This window comes from Phocoena phocoena, chromosome 20 (genome assembly GCF_963924675.1).
Source record: "Phocoena phocoena chromosome 20, mPhoPho1.1, whole genome shotgun sequence".
NCBI lineage: Eukaryota > Metazoa > Chordata > Mammalia > Artiodactyla > Phocoenidae > Phocoena > Phocoena phocoena.
In genome coordinates this window covers 17,647,696-17,666,414 of record NC_089238.1, presented here as the reverse complement: position 1 = coordinate 17,666,414, position 18,719 = coordinate 17,647,696, and the positions used below count along the sequence as shown (strand labels likewise).

At 58.8% G+C, this 18,719-nt stretch overlaps 1 protein-coding gene across 1 annotated transcript; it reads right to left on the bottom strand.

Annotated features, from left to right (window-relative positions):
- Window positions 1-124: 124 nt before the first annotated feature.
- Window positions 125-14,930, bottom strand: SLC7A10 (solute carrier family 7 member 10). The gene is made up of 9 exons (XM_065898813.1): window positions 14,685-14,930; window positions 5,682-5,886; window positions 3,429-3,580; window positions 3,043-3,168; window positions 2,810-2,963; window positions 1,915-2,038; window positions 1,729-1,832; window positions 921-1,070; window positions 125-302 (listed from the first exon to the last, which is right to left on the bottom strand). The coding sequence occupies exons 1-9, from the start codon at window positions 14,833-14,835 to the stop codon at window positions 299-301; spliced, it is 1,170 nt and encodes a 389-aa protein (XP_065754885.1). The 5' UTR covers window positions 14,836-14,930; the 3' UTR covers window positions 125-298.
- Window positions 14,931-18,719: the final 3,789 nt, after the last annotated feature.

Below are 18,719 nucleotides of genomic sequence, written 5' to 3'. Positions count from 1 at the left end.
AGACACTTGGTGGCGGTCGGGCCCCTTGTGGCCACCGCAGCTGCCGGGAGACCCCGCTCTAGGGTGAGCCCCCAAGAGGGTTCCATCTCCAGGCCCCGCCCCGTCGGGGAGCTGCCTGGCTCACCTGTGAGTCTGTGCACACACTTCGGTTTGCTTCTCCAGAACACTCCCAGGAAGAAAATGGGCACGCCCGTGAGGATGATGATGACGCCCACCCCGCACACCATGGGCTCCGAGATGAAGCTGAAGACGAGCAGGAACGCCCAGAAGACCAAGTATGCGACGGGGACGAGGAGGTTCACCTGGGGGGCAGCGAGCGGCAGTGCCAATGGCACGGGACCCCTGGCTCTCCTGCCCCACTGCCCCGGGGGTCTGAGGCCCTTTCCCCCCTCTCCTGGGAGCTGAGGCCCTAGGGGCCCCCTTCTGCCAGCAGCCCAACGTGGCTGGCCAGTTGGCCACATTGTTGAGGGCTTGTCAATTTCAGCGGCTCTGAGCTCCACACAGCGACTGTATGTGCGCTTGCCACTCGCGCTCGGCTGAAGGTGAATGATTATTGGGTGTTTCACATTCCAGGCACTGAGCACTTCTCCAGCTCAAGGATTTATATGCAAACGGGAGGACTTTTCTTTTAGCTCGGTTTTGGGTCTTCTGTTTTCTGTGGGCTCGTGGAATCCTGGGTGACAGTAATGTCTGAGCCTTATTTTCCTGTCCGTGAAGTGGGAGTATTCACAGCACCCACCCCACGGGGCTGCCTTAAGGACTGGATATGCCAGTGGACACAGGGCCCTGGGCAGGGCCCAGCACACAGCAAAGGCTGGCCTCACCATCGCTGCCGTCGCCGCCCCGGGTGCCCAAACGGGTAAAGGGGTGGCCCTGACTGCTTCCGCCACGTGGGCTGGCTGGTCCCCTCCGGGCCTCACCTTGATGGGCCTGTGGAGCGCCGGCCACCTCCAGCGTAGCACCAGCAGGCCCAGGATGGTGACGCCGTAGCAGAGGTAGTTGATGAAGGACACATAGTTGATGAGCGTGTATGTGTCTCCCACAAGCATGATGACTGCTGTGGCCCCGCCCTGGAAGAGGACTGGGCTGAGGGCCGACTCCCACCTGCCTCCTGTCAGCCCAGCAGGGGCCCCGGGCCTGCCGACTGGGGCCAGGAGGTCAGCGAGCCCGGCCCTCCCGCCCCCACCAGGGCCAGGCCTCATCCCTGCCATTACCTACGCTGCTGCGTGGCCCTGGCTCCCCGCCTTGCGAGCCTGGGTCCCCCAACTTACGCAGACGAGGAGGGCAGGGATAGGGGTGCAGTGTCTGACGTGGATCATGGCCAGCAGGCTGGGCAGGTGTCCCTCTCGGGCTCCAGAGAAGCACAGTCTGGGGGGGTGGGGACAGAGGAGGGTGGGAGCCATGAGCCCAGCCTGGGGCCTCGCTGCTGGCCAGATCCCGACCTCAGTCTAGACCTGATGGCCCTCTTGAGCTGTCACCTCCGACTCCCTGCTCTGGGCCCCAGCAGCCCCACTGGGCAGTTCTTCCCCTCATCTAGCCCGCCTCCCTCTTGCTTTCTGTTCCTCGCAATTGGGATCTGACATCTGCTTCCGGGGAGTTCATGGTCCCAGCTTCAGGGAGTGGGCCCCGCCGGGCAGCACTTCACTTCCTCTGGCCCCCAGCACTGCTCGTGTGTACCAGGGCAGCTGCCTTGCCTCACCTTGACCACCCTCTTCCCAGTCCAGTCACCTGGAGGAGGTGAACAGGTAGCCATTGATCCCTCCGAAAGTGGAAAGTGCCACGGAGACGGGCATGACCCAAGAAAAGTAGCCCAGCAGCTTCTCCCCGAAGGTCTGGGTGGGCACAGAAGAGAGGGGGTGCGTGAGGCAGGGTGGAGGCCGGGCAGGAGCCAGGACCAAGCGGGGCCCCACTCACCACGGCCACTGCGTTAGAGGCCAGCAGCTCCTGGGGGGACATGGCAGTGAAGTAGGCGACATTGGTGAAGGTGTACACGAAGGTCACCAGGGGGATGGAGATGAAGATGGCACGAGGTAGGTTCCTGGGGACAGTGGTGCAGTGTGTCAGCATCAGCCCTTGCGGGGCTGGGGGATGGGGCCTCAGGGTGGTGGGGAGTGGCAGGGGACCCAGCAATGGGAGCAGCTTTGAGCCTCCATCGCCTGGGTCTGCTGGGGGCCTTGGGGCAGCGAAGGGGGCAGCACTGCTGTCCGTCTCCCCTCTAATCCCCAGCCCAGCCTTGGCACAGGCTGGTGGGAGGAAGGGCAGATGGAGAAGGGGCCACTCATATCCTGGGGAGGGGGGCGGATCTAATGTCTGGGACGTTGCATACAGCCAAAATCAGACTTGAAAATCCTCAAAGCGCCCTTAGAGCTCAGTCCACAGACCAGGGTCCCCTGGGACTCCCATCAGCCCCCCCCCCCCCCCCCCCCCCGCAGCTCCAGCTGTAACTGTTCACTGTCAAGGTCCCAGCTGAGCATCAGAGGGAGCCATTGGCTTCATTTTTAGGGACCATGTTGTGTGCACATGTGTAATTTTTGGCCAAATGCAAATAGCTGGATCCATTTACAGCGAGACAATGATACTCAGTGTTTCTGAGGCCCAGCAAGGGGCCGTGACTCATCCACAGCCATACAGAACGGTCAGGCTGGAACACAAGCGTCCCGGCTGCCTTTCCAGCGCCGTTCCCGGTGGGTAGCAGTGCGGTCAGGCAGATGACCAGGCCGGCCAGAGGTGACAGCGGCTCTGTGTGGGGAGGCCGCCTCTCCCACCCCACGCCACACCCCTTCCAGGGCCTGGCCGGAGCCCCGCTCACTTTCGAGGGTCCACCAGCTCCTCGGTGACATAATTGAGGAAGTTCCAGCCGCTGAAGGCAAAGGAGCCCTGGAGGAAGGCCAGGGCCAGGTGACCCACGGACGGCGTCATCCAGAAGTCGAAGGCGTTGCTGGGCCTCAGCTCCTCGAAGTGTCCTGGGGGTCCGGAGGTCAAGGGTCAGCGTCGTCTCCCTGGGCCCTGTGCCCAGCGCCGCCCCCCACAGCCCGGCCCTACCTTGGAAGATCTGGACAAAGCCCACGCCAATGATGAGTGACAGGGCCAGCAGCTTCCCGCCGGTGAACACATCCTGGATGCGCGTGGCCCAGCGCACGCTAGAGCTGTTCACCCACGTCAGGAGCACTGAGGAGGAGGGGCGGGTGGCTGGGTGGGCGGGCACCCGAGGCCAAGCCCCTCGAGGTGGGCCACAGCCAAGGCCAGCCCGGGCTGCAGGAGGGCGGTGTCCCCTGCAGCTCCTGGAGTGCCAGAAGCCCAACCCCTGAGGCCGACTTCACGGGGACTGACAGCTGGAGGGACCTCCCCCGAAAGTCCCCCCACGGGGGCAGGGAGCAGGGTGGGCCCTGGGGACAGACGCGCAGCCTGGCCCCACGGTGGACACTCACTAAGGCAGGCCATGGAGAGCGCACGGGAAGCGGCGGCCGGCGGGATGCAGTTGGGGAACACGGGCTGCAGCACGTAGTTGGAGAAGGTCATGGAGATGACGGCCAGGCTGGTGGGGTACATGATGAGGACGGCGCTCCAGAGCAGCAGGAAGCTGGAAGGAGTGAGGGCCCGAGTGGCTCGGGCCTCCCGGCACCCTCCCAGCCAAGGGGGCCTAGATATGTGGAGTGGGGCTGCACCCTGGGCCCCGGCACCCAGAGCTGCTGTGGGGGCCAGATACCAGCTTTGGTCCAGGGAGGCAGGGCCAACCTTGTTGAGGTCTCTGCTCTATTTATGAACTGTTTCAACAGAGACAGCGTTCAGCGCTAACAGCTACGGGCTGCCCTTGGGCAGGTGTGGAGAGAGACCCGGGAACCAAGCACTTTTCTAATGGCCACCTCGTCCCCGGTCACAGGCTGCTCCTGAGCTGGGGTGGGCTGTCCCGGGACCTCCAGTCACAGCTCCAGCTGTAGTTCTCAGCAGAGCCCTGTGGCTGCAGGTGGCTGACTCTGAGCTGTGATCCCCGAGGGACCGGACCTTGCAAAGACCCCTGGCTGGGGTGACAGGGATTTATAGCCCATCTGCCAGAATCTCACCTCTGCAGGGTGCCCACGTGGGAGTGAGGCCCGACCTGTTCCTGGGGGCTCTGTCTGCACCCAGGGGAGTGCCTGTCCGTGGGGGTGGTCCTAGTCCCCTGTCCGTCCCACCCTGAGGGTACGGATTGCCTCATCCGGGGACACCAAGCTCAGTGGCTTCCTCTTGGTCCTCACCTTTGCTCTGTAGCCCTGCTTCCTTACCTCTTGCTTTGCACCACCTCTCCCCCTTTGGCTTCTGGGACATCCTAGCTCCATGACCCTCCCCCCATACTGGGTGCTCCCCGCTGCCCACCCTCGATGCTGGGTGCCCTTGGGGTGGGTCTCGGGTCCTCCTCTCCCTTCCATCTTCTTGAGTTTTCTGCCACACAGCAAAATTCTTCTGCTTTCTCGGGTCCCAGGCCCCTTTGAGGACCCTCTCCCCAGAGGAGAACAGCAGGGCCCCATCCTCCACTGCCCTGTTAAAGGCCCCTGACCACATCCCTCAGAACCAAACTTGAAATACTTCAGCCTAGACCTTTCGTCTGCGCTCCAGATCCCCCACCCAAGGCCTGACTCAGCGTCTCCCCGGACATGCCACCGACCCCACCTATGCGTTAGACCCCAACCTAAAATCTCCCTCTCCCCATCCCGGGAACCACCATCTATGGAGTCTCTCCAAGCCTCTCCTTCATGCCACACTGGCCACCACGTCCTCCCAATTTAGACTCCTAAATGGTTCTGGAATCTTCCTGTACCTTTGTTCTGGCCCTCAGCATGGCTCAGCTGGATAGCTGCAATAGCTTTGATGGCCCTCCACCTACAGGCTGCCCCGTCCCCGACAAGCCCTGGCGTCTACGATGGATCTGACCTCACCTGTGGCCGTGGCAGACAGACCAAGCTCGCCCAGGCCACCACCCTCCGTATGTGCTACCCCTCCTGGTCGGCCAACAAAACCCCACCCTTCCTCCAAGCCTTGGCACAAATGTGGTTTTTTCTGGGAGTCTTCTCTGGGTGGTGGGCACCCTGTTCTCTTGGCTGCTGGGCTGCAGCCTCTCACATATCTTCAAAGCAAGGATCCTCCTGGTCTTAATCACATTTGAAGGATCATTTCCCTTCTGCACTGTCAGCAACCTGAGGCCCGGGATGGACCTTTGTATCATTGCGTCCTGGCCCTCAGCACACAGTAGGTGCTCAGCTAACGTTCACGTGAATACAGGAACGTCGGGAGCTATTTAAAGGGAACGTCTTGCAGGGCGTTGATAGGACTATCATGCACCCCCCGACCCTGCATTTAGTTTACTGACGTCAAGGTGTCCCTGCCTGGATGTTGGCGTGATCTAGAGAGGTTTCCATAGTAAGGTCCTCCCCACCCATAAGCACCTGGGTGGGGAGTGGGGCTTAGAGGAGCTCTATTTAAAAGGAAGCACAGAGAGGTCAAGGGGCCAGCTGGAGTAGGGTGGGCATTGGTCCCACCCACCCTGGCCTTAGAAGGCTGCCCAACACCTCCCCTTCCCTCCATCTACTCCCATGACCTCCCTGCAATGTGAGAAGCAGAGGAGGACACTGGGGTCCTGGGCCCAGCTGGCCATCCATTCTGGAGAGGCTGTCACCACCCCACAGCTGCTGGTGCCCCACACTCACCCAGCCAGGCCCCCGAAGATCTCGGTGACATAGGCGTAGTCCCCGCCAGACTTGGGGATGGCGAGTCCCAGCTCCGCGTAGCACAGTGAGCCCAAGGCAGTGATGCCCCCACCCAAGACCCAGACGAAGAGGGCCAGACCCACGGAGCCACAGTGCTCTAGGACCCCCTTGGGGGAGATGAAGATGCCCGAGCCGATGATGTTTCCTGTGGGGGGAAGAGGTGGGGAGGCATCAGGTCTGGGCGCCCCCAGCAGGGCAGCCTCTCTGTGCAGCTCCACATGCTGCAGTGAGGAGGGGAGCCTGGGCTGCTCCCTCAAGGAGCCCCAGGGGCTGCCACGGGGCCCTCAAACCCTGCAAGTCCCACTCTGGCCACCTCAGCTCCCCTCCCCAGCCCCTGGCATGGCGAGTGGCACTTTGTCCAGACAGGCTCCACTGCCAGAGATGGGTCCTGTTCTGAGTTCCTCTGCCCCCAACTAACAGCCATGAGGTGGGGCAAGCGCAAGCAGTGGCAGAGTGGCAGCCACTCCAGTGCATCCCCACAGGGCCCAGGCCCAGTCCCTCGCCCCTGGCCAAGGCCTCCAGTCTTGTCAGCCTCCAGCCACCTGGCTTCCTCCCAGCCTGGCCAGAGCTGGCCACCTAAAGCAAGACCTTGACCATGATGCTCTCTTGCCACCTTCCTATTGGCCGAAATCCAAACTCATGGAGTGGCTTGGGGACTGGCACCTCCTCCAGGAAGTCCTCCTTGACCACACCGGTAAGGCTCCTCCTCCCACTTCACAGCCCCAGACCCTGCTCCGTACTTTATTTCTTTACCTTCCATCTCCTCTTTCCCTATTAGAGAGCCCTTTGCCCGCTGGGCTCCTCCCTGACCTAGGACCCATGCTGTGGACACAGACTCGGAAGAGACCTGGTTTCCTGGCATTGTTAAAATGTTTCAGGTCCTGGGCAAGGGTCAGTGGGGTGAGGGAGAGGAGCTGGTGCATTTTCAGGGCTGGGGGTTGCTTAGCAGCTATCACGGAAGGGATGGGGTGGATGATGGCAGCCTGGCAGGACTCAGTTGGCTCAGGCTGGGGTCTGGACACAGATGCCTCTCCCTTGGGAACAGCTCACTGGTTGCAAACAGGGGTCACTGCTCTAATCCTAGGACCACAGTGGGAAACTCTGGCTGGGGCTCAGGAGGCAGGGAACCTCTTGAGTCCCATCTATACAATGGGACTGCTGTGAGGATTCAGCGAGGTACTGTATGGGAAGCCTCGGCTCGTTCACAGCTGTATCCAGATGTCCTTTGCATCTTCGCGTGATTCTGTGTGTACCGTCTGCGGCCTCACCTTGGGCCTCCAGCACACAAGTTGGTGCTCAATACACATCTGTTGAGCAAGCTACAGGATGAGTGACTGGCCCGATGCCCAAAGTGGCACCAATGCCACTGAAGGACTGAACTCCTCCTCTGTGAAGTGGGGGGCCGCAGTCTCCACTCGACCCCCCCCCCCAGAAGGGGACTGTGGGCAGTAGCAGAGAGGGTGGCTAGCTTCCAAGACTTGGGTGCCAGGGAAATCTGCCAGGTCATGGGTCACAGAAAGCCTGGCCTGCCCATGGGCTGAGTCTGAGTTTTGGAAGGATGGGCACTGTGGGGCACTCGTGGGGTCTGGGAGCAGAACAATGGGAAACGCTCAGAGGGCCACGCTGTGGGCTGCAGAGCAGGTTCCCAGGATGAGTAAAACGCTGACCACCCACTTAGCCCTGAGGTCCCTGGCATTTAGGGCAAAGTGGGCAATGTTCTGCGTTACCCGGGTCTCACCATCTGTGCAAATGAATCAGGCCACATCACTGGTGATTTGGACTAGGGCCTGCCCAAGAGGAAATAATCCCAGAACCCACAGGCCACATGAAGAAAAAAGCAACACTGCTGGGACCCGGGGCTCAGCCCCTGCACGAGATTGGCCCCACCTGCCGGGGCCCGGGGTGGGAGCGCATGTCCGTCAGGGCAGACCCTGCCTGCTCCACCTGCCAGGCCCACAGGCGGGTCTGGACGAGGACACAGCTGGGGCGGCCCATCTGCATGCGTTCCCTGTCCACAGTCCTACCCCACCCCCACCCGGCCGGCACAGATTTCCAGTCTGGACGGCCACGACGCCCCACTTGGTTTTCTAGTCACGTCCCAGGAGCCCTAAATACATCCAGATAAGGAGGAAAGAATTCCTGTCTCCCAGCCCCAGAGGTAAGCTGTGCCCTCAGCTCGCTTCCAGGGAGAGAGGGGACGCTTCCTTCATCTACCACGGGGCCCAGGGCCTGGGTGGGCTGTTAGGCTTCTAAAGAGCCTTGGCGTTTGCTCTATCCAGCAGTAGAGCCTCTGTTCTCAGGACCTGGTGGAGTGGGATTTGCCAAAAGCCAGGGAGGTTGGAAGCCAGTGGGGGCTGGGTGGCCTTGGAAGGAGCTGGGTGCATCCAGGGCCCTGAGCCACCCACCTCGTGGGGACGCCCACCACCCTACGCAACTCAGCCTGACGGGGCCTCACGAGTGTAGCCCTCGGGGAAGCCACACCTGGCGCCTCGTCCTCCGAGGCTGGGATTTGAAAGGGACACATCACTTGTCTGTGCCCAGCGGCTGAAGACTCGGCGGATGGGCCGGGGTGAGGATCGCTATTGTTTTAGACACATGGCTGCAGGTTACAATGCAGGACTTCTCCCCGCGTGGCTCAAAGGAACACACGTGCCAGCAGGTGGCTCTGAGCTCTCCGGGGGCCTCTTCCTCTGGGCCTGGACGGCCTCCAGCATCTGCCTCGGGTTTGTGCTGGAAGGTGGCAGAAAACCCCATCGAGGTCCACTGGCCACTCTTGGCACCGTGTGGGCTGGACGGGGCTCCGCAAGGAGCAAGATGGGTGGCAGGCTTGGGTGAGGGACAGCGGGCAGGGAGGAGGAGGGATGTTGCTGAGGACAGGGGTGGGAGTCTCCAGCACTGAACGATGGCAGGAGCTGTGGAGAAGGGACCACGGAGCTGTAAGGCAGTGCTGCAGGCGAGCCTGCCCATGCCTCCTGGTGGTGGGTCCAGGCCTCCCTTCTCAGCCCTCATGTTCAGGGCCAGAAGAATCAGCTCTGCCCGACTGGGTGAACTGCAGTGGACAAGCCCAACCCTCGGGGCATCCTGGTCTGGAGGAAGAGGAGGGGGGGGCGGGAACCACAAACTGTGGGATGGGCCGGGAGATACTGCTGAGCACCCGGTCAGGTGTCTGATTGACAGCAGGCTGCAGAAATGTGGGTTCCGAGACCTCCCTGTTCCCATCCACCCAGTGGGACGGCTGCTCTGTGGTCCTTGCAGGTCCTTGGCAGGGCCAGAGCTCCAAGGAAGGTGGGCGAGGATGTGAGTCCCTCAACTAGGGGGCCCCCCTCCAGTCTCCTCCCGCCCCTCTTCCCTCAGGCCAAGCTGGGTGGTTTTTATCACATTAAGATGTGTGGCCCGATGGGGCTTACCCGGCTCCGTGAAGGAAGAAAGAGCCATTGTTCCCCCGGCTGCAGCCGTGAGCGCTGACCTATTTCTGGGAGGCATGAGCCGACCACGGAGGTCACAGGGGTGGACTGCGGAGGTCGTGTGGGTGGAAGGGGCCAGCTGCCCACCGTGTGTGTGTGTGTGGGGACCGTGCAGAGTTGAATCTGGGGGAGGGGTCAGGGACGTCCTGTCAGGCTGCTGGCACCACCCCTCATCCCTAGAACACTTTCAGGAGTCTGTTGTGTGACCTCAGGCCCATGCTGCTCCCTGGGCCTCAGTTTCCCCTTGTGCCAGGAAGGACCACTGAGCTAGGGGGCAGCAGAGGGCTGGTGCAACACTGACTTTGGCTGAGGCACTGCTGGGCAGGAGGGACGCATCCTGCACATCTGCACGGGGTCCAAGGAAACACAGTTTCTGCTTGGAGCCCTCTATCCCGCATTGCGGCAGGTCTCTCCACAGCTCAATGGCTTCCCAGAAGCAACGCCACCCCCAGGAAGCCCTCCCTGATCTCCCATCTTGATTCCTATAACCTGGCCCCTGCTCCTCTCCCATGGTACCTGGAGTATGGCCAGGAAGCGACTCCTTTATTTGCCATCCTGGGTGGACCCTGCATTCCCAGAGGGTGGGGTCTGTGCCCTGGCCTGCTGAGATGAGAAGCCCAAGCCCCCTAGAAGGACAGGGAACCCCCAGGGCCTAGGTCCCCTTACACGTACCTGGCCTATTGCCTGCCTCTTCAGCAAGCAGGGCCATGGTGGGGCCTCCTCCTGCCACGCTGGCCTGCTGGCCTGGAAGAGAGTAGCTCAGGGCTCCTGGGTCTGATCAGGGGCTGGCCAGAGGCCAGGCCTCCTCCTCTTGCCCTGGGCAATGAGTCCCAGCACCTCCCTGTTAGGATGTGACCCATGAGGGCTCTGGGGAAGAGCTCCAAATCCCTGTTGGTTAAGTCCCAAGGCCCCTGAGGCCATGGGCAGGGCCAATTATTAGTTGAGAACCCCTACATCTGGGTTTGAATCCCAGATCCCTCATGATGGGAGGCTGTGGACAAGGTACTTCACTCTCCGAACCTTCTTATCTGTAAGATGGGGAGATGAGGCAGTGATGTGGGTCTGTTCCCACATTGCCTGCTACATCAGAGGCCCCAGGAAGTGCTTATGGGTCTCACTATTGTCATCTACCACCGAAGCTGGCCCTTGGATCTGAACACTTTGGAACCTCAACACCCTGGGGTCAGCGGCCAGAGCCCTGCTTTGGGGGCCCTGCTATTGCTCTGGGTGAAGCCTGTGACTCCCAGCACAGTGTCCTTACGGTGAGCATGTCAGGCACCCCTCTAGGGGGACAGCAGTGCCCGCTGAGGTGTTGGCAGAACTCCAGGGAGGTGAGTGGGGACGTTTCCAGGACATGCCCCCAGCTGCGCAGGCCCCAACCTGCTGTCACCCAGACTCCACTCTGCTATACCTTGTGTCCAGTTCAACGCATTTGGCTCAATCTTCCAAACACACCTAGGACTGACCCTCCTCTCAGCACCTCCACTGCTGCCACGCCGCTCTGAACCACCACCATCTCTTACCCAGGTGACTCTCGACTGGGCTTCCAGCTTCTGCCTCTTCTGCCCACAGCCTCTTCTCCACAGTAAGCCCCAGGCCATGCCATGCCGTGCCACCCCATACCATCCCACCCCACACCATCCCATCCCATCCCATCCCGCCCCATGCCATCCCATCGCAACACATCCCATCCCATCCCATCCCCTGCCATCCCATCCCATCCTACCCCATGCCATCCCTCTTCTGCCCAAAGCCCTCCCAGGCTCCCACCTGACAAAGAGAAGAAGGCAAAGTCTTTACTGCGGCTGCAAGGCCTACACAGACTGCACCCCATCTCACTCCTGACTCATCTCCTACCTACAATCCTCCCTCCTTCATTTTCTCACCTTAGTGCTTACCATTACCCTGGCAACTAAATATTCAGCTTGCTTATCTGTTTGCTCTTTGACTCCCATGCTGGAACGTCAGCTCCAGGAGGACAGGGATTTTGTCTGTCTTGTTCCCTGTTATGTCTCCAGCACCTAGAACAGTGCCCAGCACTGTCCAGTACCTACCTGTTGAATAGATGAATGAGCGTGACCAGAGCTAGCAGGCCCCATCCTTGTAGCCAGAGCTGCTTCAGCCCCCAACGGTGTCTTAGAGCACACCAAGGGCATCTGACCCTGGGCTGGTTGCAGCCTCAGGTCCCCAGTTTCCTCATCTGTAAATTGGGGCTATGGTGAGGTACAGACAGCCTCCTGTGTGGTTTTATGTCCCCTCAGGGTCCCGGGGAGGATGGGTTGGGGTTCTGGAGAGGGCTATCCTCTGAGCAGCCCAGCACCTCCAGCCCCAGAGACAACGGAGGGACCTGGCCATGGCTGGATGAGTAGAGACTGGCTCCTAAGGAGACAGGGTTCATGAAGGAGGTCCCTGAGTTCTAGAACATACTTGAGTCTGATCCACAAACATGGGCTGGACATTTGAGTCAAAGGGAGAGAGCGAAGGACAGGACAGTCTGGTCGGTAGACCTGGCTGATTCCCACTCTGCTGAACCTGGGCACGACCCTTCCTTGGGTGTGGATGGGGAGGGAGCTGGTTGTGGTCCCTGAGTCAGGACAAGAGACCCTGTACATACAGCCCTGGGTGGGGGTGGGGGAGTCAGAGGCTATTTCTCTGTCCACCTGTTTGTTCATCTACCCATAGTAGAGTGGCGAGCTCACTAAATCCCGGTTGGATGAGCTCCCAGCTCAATCCTCAACCTTCCCCCATCATGGGCTCTGCATCTGGCCCCAATTGTGCCCTGCACAAGAGCAGTGTGAAGAAAGGCACTGGATTGGGAGAAGAGTCCAATTCTGGTTCCAAATTCCGAGTCCACCACTTGCAGCATTGTCATTTAACTTCCAACCTCAGTTTCTACATCTGTAAAATGGGTATAAAAATTCCCATCTTGCAAGGCAGGCAATCAAATGAGATAAAGGGAGAACATGTTTTCATAATGTGGTAAGGTGTGTTTTTCTGAATAGGCATTGGATGTGGTGATGTCTTGTGCAGTGTCTGCCCCAGAAGGCTCTTTTTCCTCCAGGCTGGCCCGTTCCCCTCCAGTTGTGCTTGCTGTAGCCAGCAGGTGCTGTCCTAAACACATTTTAGGTGGAGTCTTGTTCTAGCTCAAAGCCCTTTTATGTCATTCCATTCCTACTCCTCAGCCTGGGGCAGGGGTTACAAAGGGAGAGAATTATTGGATCTTCTGGGAGGGTCTATTTGGAAGTTTTGGAGATAATAAGCTGCTATCAAACAAGAAAGATTATGGATGAAGCTATAAAGTTTTCAAGACTTTTAAGGCTAAGCTATGACACTTGGCAGACATTTTTTACTTTGACCAGGCTCCCCAGGGCAGGAAAGTGGGGAAAGATGTGGGAGTCCGGGCTACCGGAACAGTGAAAGGGGAGGAAGTGGGGGCCTTCAGGGCATCAGGCTGGGGAGGGCAGTGCAGTGATTCAGCCCACCCCTGCCTCCTCCGTCATCTGTCACCTTCTGGACCAGGTCCATTCTCCCCTTGTCTGTCTCCTGCCCAGTCCAGCCTCCTGCCTGCTGAAACCCCTCAAAGCTCCCCAGGCAGGCTTGTAGGACCACCCCTGAGTGTCCTGGGCTGGAGTCAGGTCATCTGGGTTCTGTTCCTGAGTCCGCCACTCTTGGCTAAGTCACTCCTAACCCCAGCTCAGTCTTCAAGGCCTGAAGCCAAGGGGGCAGTGGACCTGGAACAGCAAAAATGGTATGAAAAGTGGGGGAGCTGTAAGGGCAGAGCTGTGCTACACAGAAAAATTCTTGCAGACTTAGCCTCATCCACTCCCACCATCACCACCAGGGCCCTCTTTGGAGGAGACAGGAGCCAGCAGCCTCTGCGTGACCTGAGGCGGATGGGAGGCAGGGAGGAGAAAGAGTAGGAATACAGCTCGAGGGTGCACAGCCCAGCAAGTACCACGTCGCTCCCTGCACCTGTCGGGCACTGCAGCTGGCTCCAGACACAGTCAGCCTCTTGACCCCAAGGCCCACCCATGATGTATGGGCTTCCTCTTCCTGAAGGCACAGCTCTTGGAGAGGGTGTGGGCTAGGGCAAAGCTCTAACCAGTACCCTGGCCAAATTCCTGGAACCAGCCCTTCCTCTCAGCAGTCAAGCAGGGGCACTCTTGTCCAAGAAGGTCTCTGGACCAGATCGGGACCAGCTCCTAGAAGACACCTTTCCAGGTGCAAGTGGGTGAGACAGAGAGGTACCTGCACAGGGGCTGTGTGCTGGGGCAATTCTCAGTGCGAGTGCAGGGGGTGGCCAAGATCTAGACCCCAACCTTGGCCCAGGAACTCCCAGTGTGGGGGCAGAGGAGGAGGAGGTGAAGACACCAGTCTGCCCTCCTGAGCCCCCAACTTTTTCCATCTCCAAGGGTCTGAGGATGGGTGGGCAGTGAATGCACAAGCAGCACCCACTGGCTGGGGAAGGGAAGACTGGGCAGTTGGTAAAGTGAGAGTGGTCAAGACCCTTGCCATTCATCCTTCCAGGCTGTGTCTCCTGGGAGACAGGAGACGGAACAGACTCCTCCCACCACGAAGGTCTCTGAGGCACCTGGTGTGGATACAGGCACAGGTCTGGGTTAGCCAGTTCCTGAGGCATCAGTGTTCTTGACTTGGGATGGAAGGAGGAAAACCCCACCACTGTTCTCACTGTGCCCTGAGCCCTCTGCCTACCCAGAAGTCCCCAAGTGGGGGAAGGATGCACAGACTCATTCTCAGGTGGGGAAGCTGGGCTAGAGAGTGAGAGGATGCAGATGGGATCCCAGCCCAGGAAGCAGCTGGCCTTTCGCAGGCTGGGTCTGCCCACCCAAACTGGGCCTCCCCCAGTCACTGGCTGCTCCTCCCCCTCTGCCAGGGTCCTGCTGCAGAATTCTGCACTAATTATATACTCTGAACCGATTTCCCCTCTGGGCTGGCTCTACCTGTCCAGGCTACCCACAGTCCCTCCTGCTTGCGAAGAATAAATCATTCACACGGCACGGCACCTGGACCCTGCACACAGTAGGAACTCAGTTTAAGCCACAAGACCCAGAACTTGGGACCTTAGCGGGGGTCAGCTTACCGAGTTCCCACACTTGCAAGACCCCCGCACTCAAGGCAGGACCACAGCCATCTCCATGCTACAGACGAGAAGACTGAGGGTAACTGCCTTGCGGAAGTCCATGGCAAAGTAAAGGCGGGAGGAGGATTCCAGCGGTGGATGGGACCTGCACCTCCTTCAAGTGCAAAAATTCGGGGCACTTGGGGAGGTGGAAACAAGAAGCCCCGTGGCTGCTGTGTGAGGGGAGACACCGCAGGTGCCCCAGGCGGGTATCCCCTCATCCATGTTCCACCGTCTCAGACCGGTAGGCGCGCCCGGAGAGGGCTGCTCCTTGTTCCGAGCCGCTGCGCGCCTTAGGCCCTACCGCCCCAGGCATCCGCCCGCCCCGCGCCCGCTCACCGATGATGATGGTGCAGGCGCTCACCAGCCCGATCTCCTTCTTGAGCGCCACCCGCTCCGAGGCGCCGGGCCCGGGGCCCGGGCCAGGGGAGGGCGAGGGAGCAGGGCCCGGGTTCCCGCGCCCGCTCGGCTGCTGTGTGTGGCCGGCCATGTCGCTGTCCCGCCGCGTCCCAGCTCCCTGCGCTGCCCCGTCTGTCCAACCAGCCGCCAGGCAGCCCGTCCGTCCGGCTGTCGGTGCGCGCCGCTCTCGCAGGCCGGACAGCGCCCACAGGCGGGCGCATGCGCTGGCGCGGGGCCCTGGCCCTGAGCCCCGGCCCGCGGGGCCCAGGGAGGGGCGGAAGGAGGACCGGCCAGCAGCCCCCTCCCCCACCTTCCTTAAAGGGGACTCCCCGCCGTGGCCCCCACCCTCCCAACGCGGGCCTGGAAGGAAGGAGAGGACTTGGGGCAGACCTAGGAAGAACTTCCTGGACCCAAGAAGGCCTAGGAAGACGGCCTGGGGTGGGGGCGGGGGAGCAGGGCTCAAAGTCAGGACTCTCCCTGCCCTCAAGGAGACTGAAGAAGCTGGCAAAAATAATAGCCGTCTGTGTATTGAGACCTGCTGTGCGCCAGAGCGGCCATACTCCTTAAATCCTGACACGGACCCCTAGAGTGTGTGTACGGGGAGAGGGGTGGAGATTGGGCTCACTCTACAGGTGAAAGCTGAGGCCCCGGGATAGTAAGGAAGGTCACAGAGCAAGTGCAAACCCTTTCTGTTGCCTCCTTGGCTTCCAGACGCTGATTGGGGTGTGTGAGGTATAGCTCTCGGAGGGGTGGGGGCTTTGTCCAGGATCCCCTAGGGTCACGAGACCCTAAGCCCCCATCATCAAAAGTCTGGGGAGACAGGGTTGGGGTGAAGACTCTGGAGCCCCTAACCGTCATCCAGAGGGGACCCAGTGCCTGTGGGGGTCCTGGAAGGGGTTCTGCTCTAAACCTTACCTTCCCCCGCCCTCCGCCGCCCAGCCCGGCTCTGGACTGGGTCCGGCAGGTTCTGCAGGCAGACGCCTGGCCACAGAGTCGGGGCTCAGTGGACTAGAACTCGGGTCTTTGGCGAAGGCCCCTCGTCTCTTGAGTCTCTTCAGTTCAAGAGACGAGGCCACCTCAACTGCCCGGGAGACACGGAGAAGGGGCTGTGGCCCCTGGGGTCGCAGGAAGAGGTAGGGCTTGCAGGGTCCGAGGGAGGCTGCCTCCTCCTCCCGGAAGCAGTCCGGACTATGCAGCCGGGCCGGCGGGACAGACGCAAGGGGGGCCGCGTCGGGGGCCACCGGGGCGGCGGGGCGGGGCGAGCCTGGCACTGTGCGGCCGGCGGCGGAACAGCCTTTGTCCCTTCCTGGCGGCCGCCGCGACGCGCCGTCCCCTGCATGTGGATGAGGCCGCGCCGGGCGCCCCGTCCTTCCCCCGCCCGCGGCCTCGGGGCTTGCGGGGTGGGGGTGGGGGTCGCCCTGGTCCGACGGGCGGACCGGGGGTTGGGGCGGCGTCCGGGGTCGGGTCCCGGGCTGTGGGAGGAGCATGGGGGGCAGGCGTGGCGGTTCAGGGGGGTTGCGGGCGAGGAGGACCTTCGAAGTCGGGGGCGGGGACCTGGGAGTAGGGGCGGGAAGACCCTGGGGGGACGTGGAGGGGGAGGCAGCCGGGCGAAGCTTCAGCCCTTGCGCTCCCGTCGGAGTGCGGCATTCTTGGCGCCCTCCGCCTCCCGCCCCAGAGACGCGTTCAGGCTGACTCTCTTAAAGGAGACTGGCGCAGGGCGGGGGAGGCGCACGAGCTGTGCAGACTCTTAATTGTCTTGGGGAGTGGGGGGGGGGGGGTCTGACCCGTTCACTCTCCGCACGCACTTGCCCTTGCAACGCTAGGGTCTGTTGGGAGAGGGTCCTGCCGGGGCTGGTGCCCCCGGGGGTTGGTGGTTTTCGAAGGGGAGCCTCTCATGGCACCTGAAATGTGTAGTCAGTGTTTGAGGAGAAGCGGTGACTCTAGGGCACTGCACAGGATGGAATTTGCATGTTGTTTTCCAGGCCCACGGTTCAGGAGGTGATTTTAGTGGCATAAACTAGAACCTGCAAACCCTGACGGGAACAAAGAGTTGGCAAGATTGTTTTACCGTCCGAAAGACAAGCAGTAGAAGTCACCACGTAAACAGGAAGAAAAAAAAAAGGAAAACCATAGGATCCTCTCAACACATTCAGAAAACAGTCTTCCACGTTTTAAACAAACCAAAAGACTCTTAGCAAATTAGACATAGAAGAGAACTTGCTCACATCCTCCTGAAGGCCTGTCTCTGTCGTGGCTCACTCTGTAGGTTTGTGAACCTTGACACTGTCCATCGCCCCCTCATACCCGGCACAGCTACTTTAAAAAAAAAAAAAAAAAGAGAGAACTTTCTCAATTTGACAAAGGTATCTTACCAAACCCCCAAACCCTCCAAGAAACAAAAAACAGCAAACAAAAGCCCTACAGCTAACACTGTGCTTAAGGTTGAATGCTTTTCCACTGAGACTGGAGATGAGAAAGAATGTTAGCTTTTCTATACACCACTGGGCTGGTCGTCCTCGCTGGTGCAATAAGGCAAGAAAAAGAAGGAATAAGGCGCAACCTTTTAATGACCAAAATCTGGAATGCTGACAACACCAAATGCTGGTGAGGATGTGTAGTAACAGGTGTTCGTTGCTGGTGGGAATGCAAAGTGGTACAGCCACTCTGGAAGACAGTTTAGCAGTTTCTTACAAATCTAAAATACTCTTACCATACAACCCAGCAGTCGTGCTCCTTGGTATTTACTCAAAGGAGTTGAAAAGTTATAGCCACACAAAAACTTGCACATGGATGTTTATAGCAGCTTTATGTAGAATTGCCAAAACTTGGAAGTAATCTAGATGTCCTTCAGTAGGTGAATGGATAAATTGTGGTACATCCACGTGTGAACCAATACTCAGCACTAAAAATAAATGCGCTATCAAGCCATGAAAAGACATGGAGAAAACTTGAACGCCTGTTACTAAGTGAAAGAAGCCGCCATGAAGAAGTATGAAGCTAGGAAAGGAAAATATAAAACTGTCATTTACATATGACATGATTGGGTAGAAAATCCCCCCCAAATTTATAAGCAAACTTAAGGTTAATTAGTTAATTTAGTAAAGTAGCTGACTCTGAAACATATATAAAGAAGAACAAAGTTGGAGGACTTACACTACAGTTAGGGAGACAGGTGCAAGGATAAACAAATCAACTAGGAACAGAATAGAAAATGAGAAACAGACCCATCCATCTACGGACTCCCGTTTTATCACCACAAGGTTGACATCGCAGAGCAGGGGAGAGAAGTGGGACAGACTTTTCAGTAAACGGTGCTGGAAATTAAGTATCCATATTGGAAAATAACAAAAACAAAAAAGCCTCTTCATCTCTACCTTACACCACACCTTAAAACCAATTCCATGGATGTGCGCATGAAAACAAAATGTATGTGTGGAAGGTAAAACAACAAGGCAGCTAGAAGAAGACTTAGGGGAAAGAATAGATTCATTTTCCTACACAGGACACAAAAAGCATGATGAGTAAAAAAGTGACAAATTGGACTCCATTAAAATTAGAAACTTCTGTTAATCAAAAGGCATGATTAAGAGAGGAAAAAGTAAGCCACATTTGAGAGAAGTTATTTCAATACATACATCTGATAAAGGACTTGTATCTTAAAAATATGAAAACTACAAATCAAAAGGAAAAAGACTTTTAAGTAGGTGCCTCACAAGGGAGGATGTCCAAATGGCTGGTGAACTTTTGAACAGGTGTTCAACCTCATTAGTCATCAGGGAGATGCAAATTAAAACCAGAATGAGATACCACTGTGCATCCACCAGAGTGCTTAAAATTAAACACCAGCATCAGCAAGGATGTGGAGCAGCCCGAGGCCCTCATACGCTGCCGAGGGAGGGTGCATTGGTGCCACCAGTTTGGAAGACGATTTGGCGATATTTCTAAATCCCTATAGCCCAGCTTCTCTGTTCTGTG

Excerpts from the sequence above, each read along its gene's own strand:
- SLC7A10 (XM_065898813.1), bottom strand. The coding sequence starts at position 14,835 with ATGGCCGGCCACACACAGCAGCCGAGCGGGCGCGGGAACCCGGGCCCT. Across the intron at positions 2,039-2,809 it reads GAGCTGGTGGACCCTCGAAA|GAACCTACCTCGTGCCATCT; the intron begins GTGAGCGGGGCT and ends CACTGTCCCCAG. Across the intron at positions 1,833-1,914 it reads CCTCTAACGCAGTGGCCGTG|ACCTTCGGGGAGAAGCTGCT; the intron begins GTGAGTGGGGCC and ends GTGCCCACCCAG.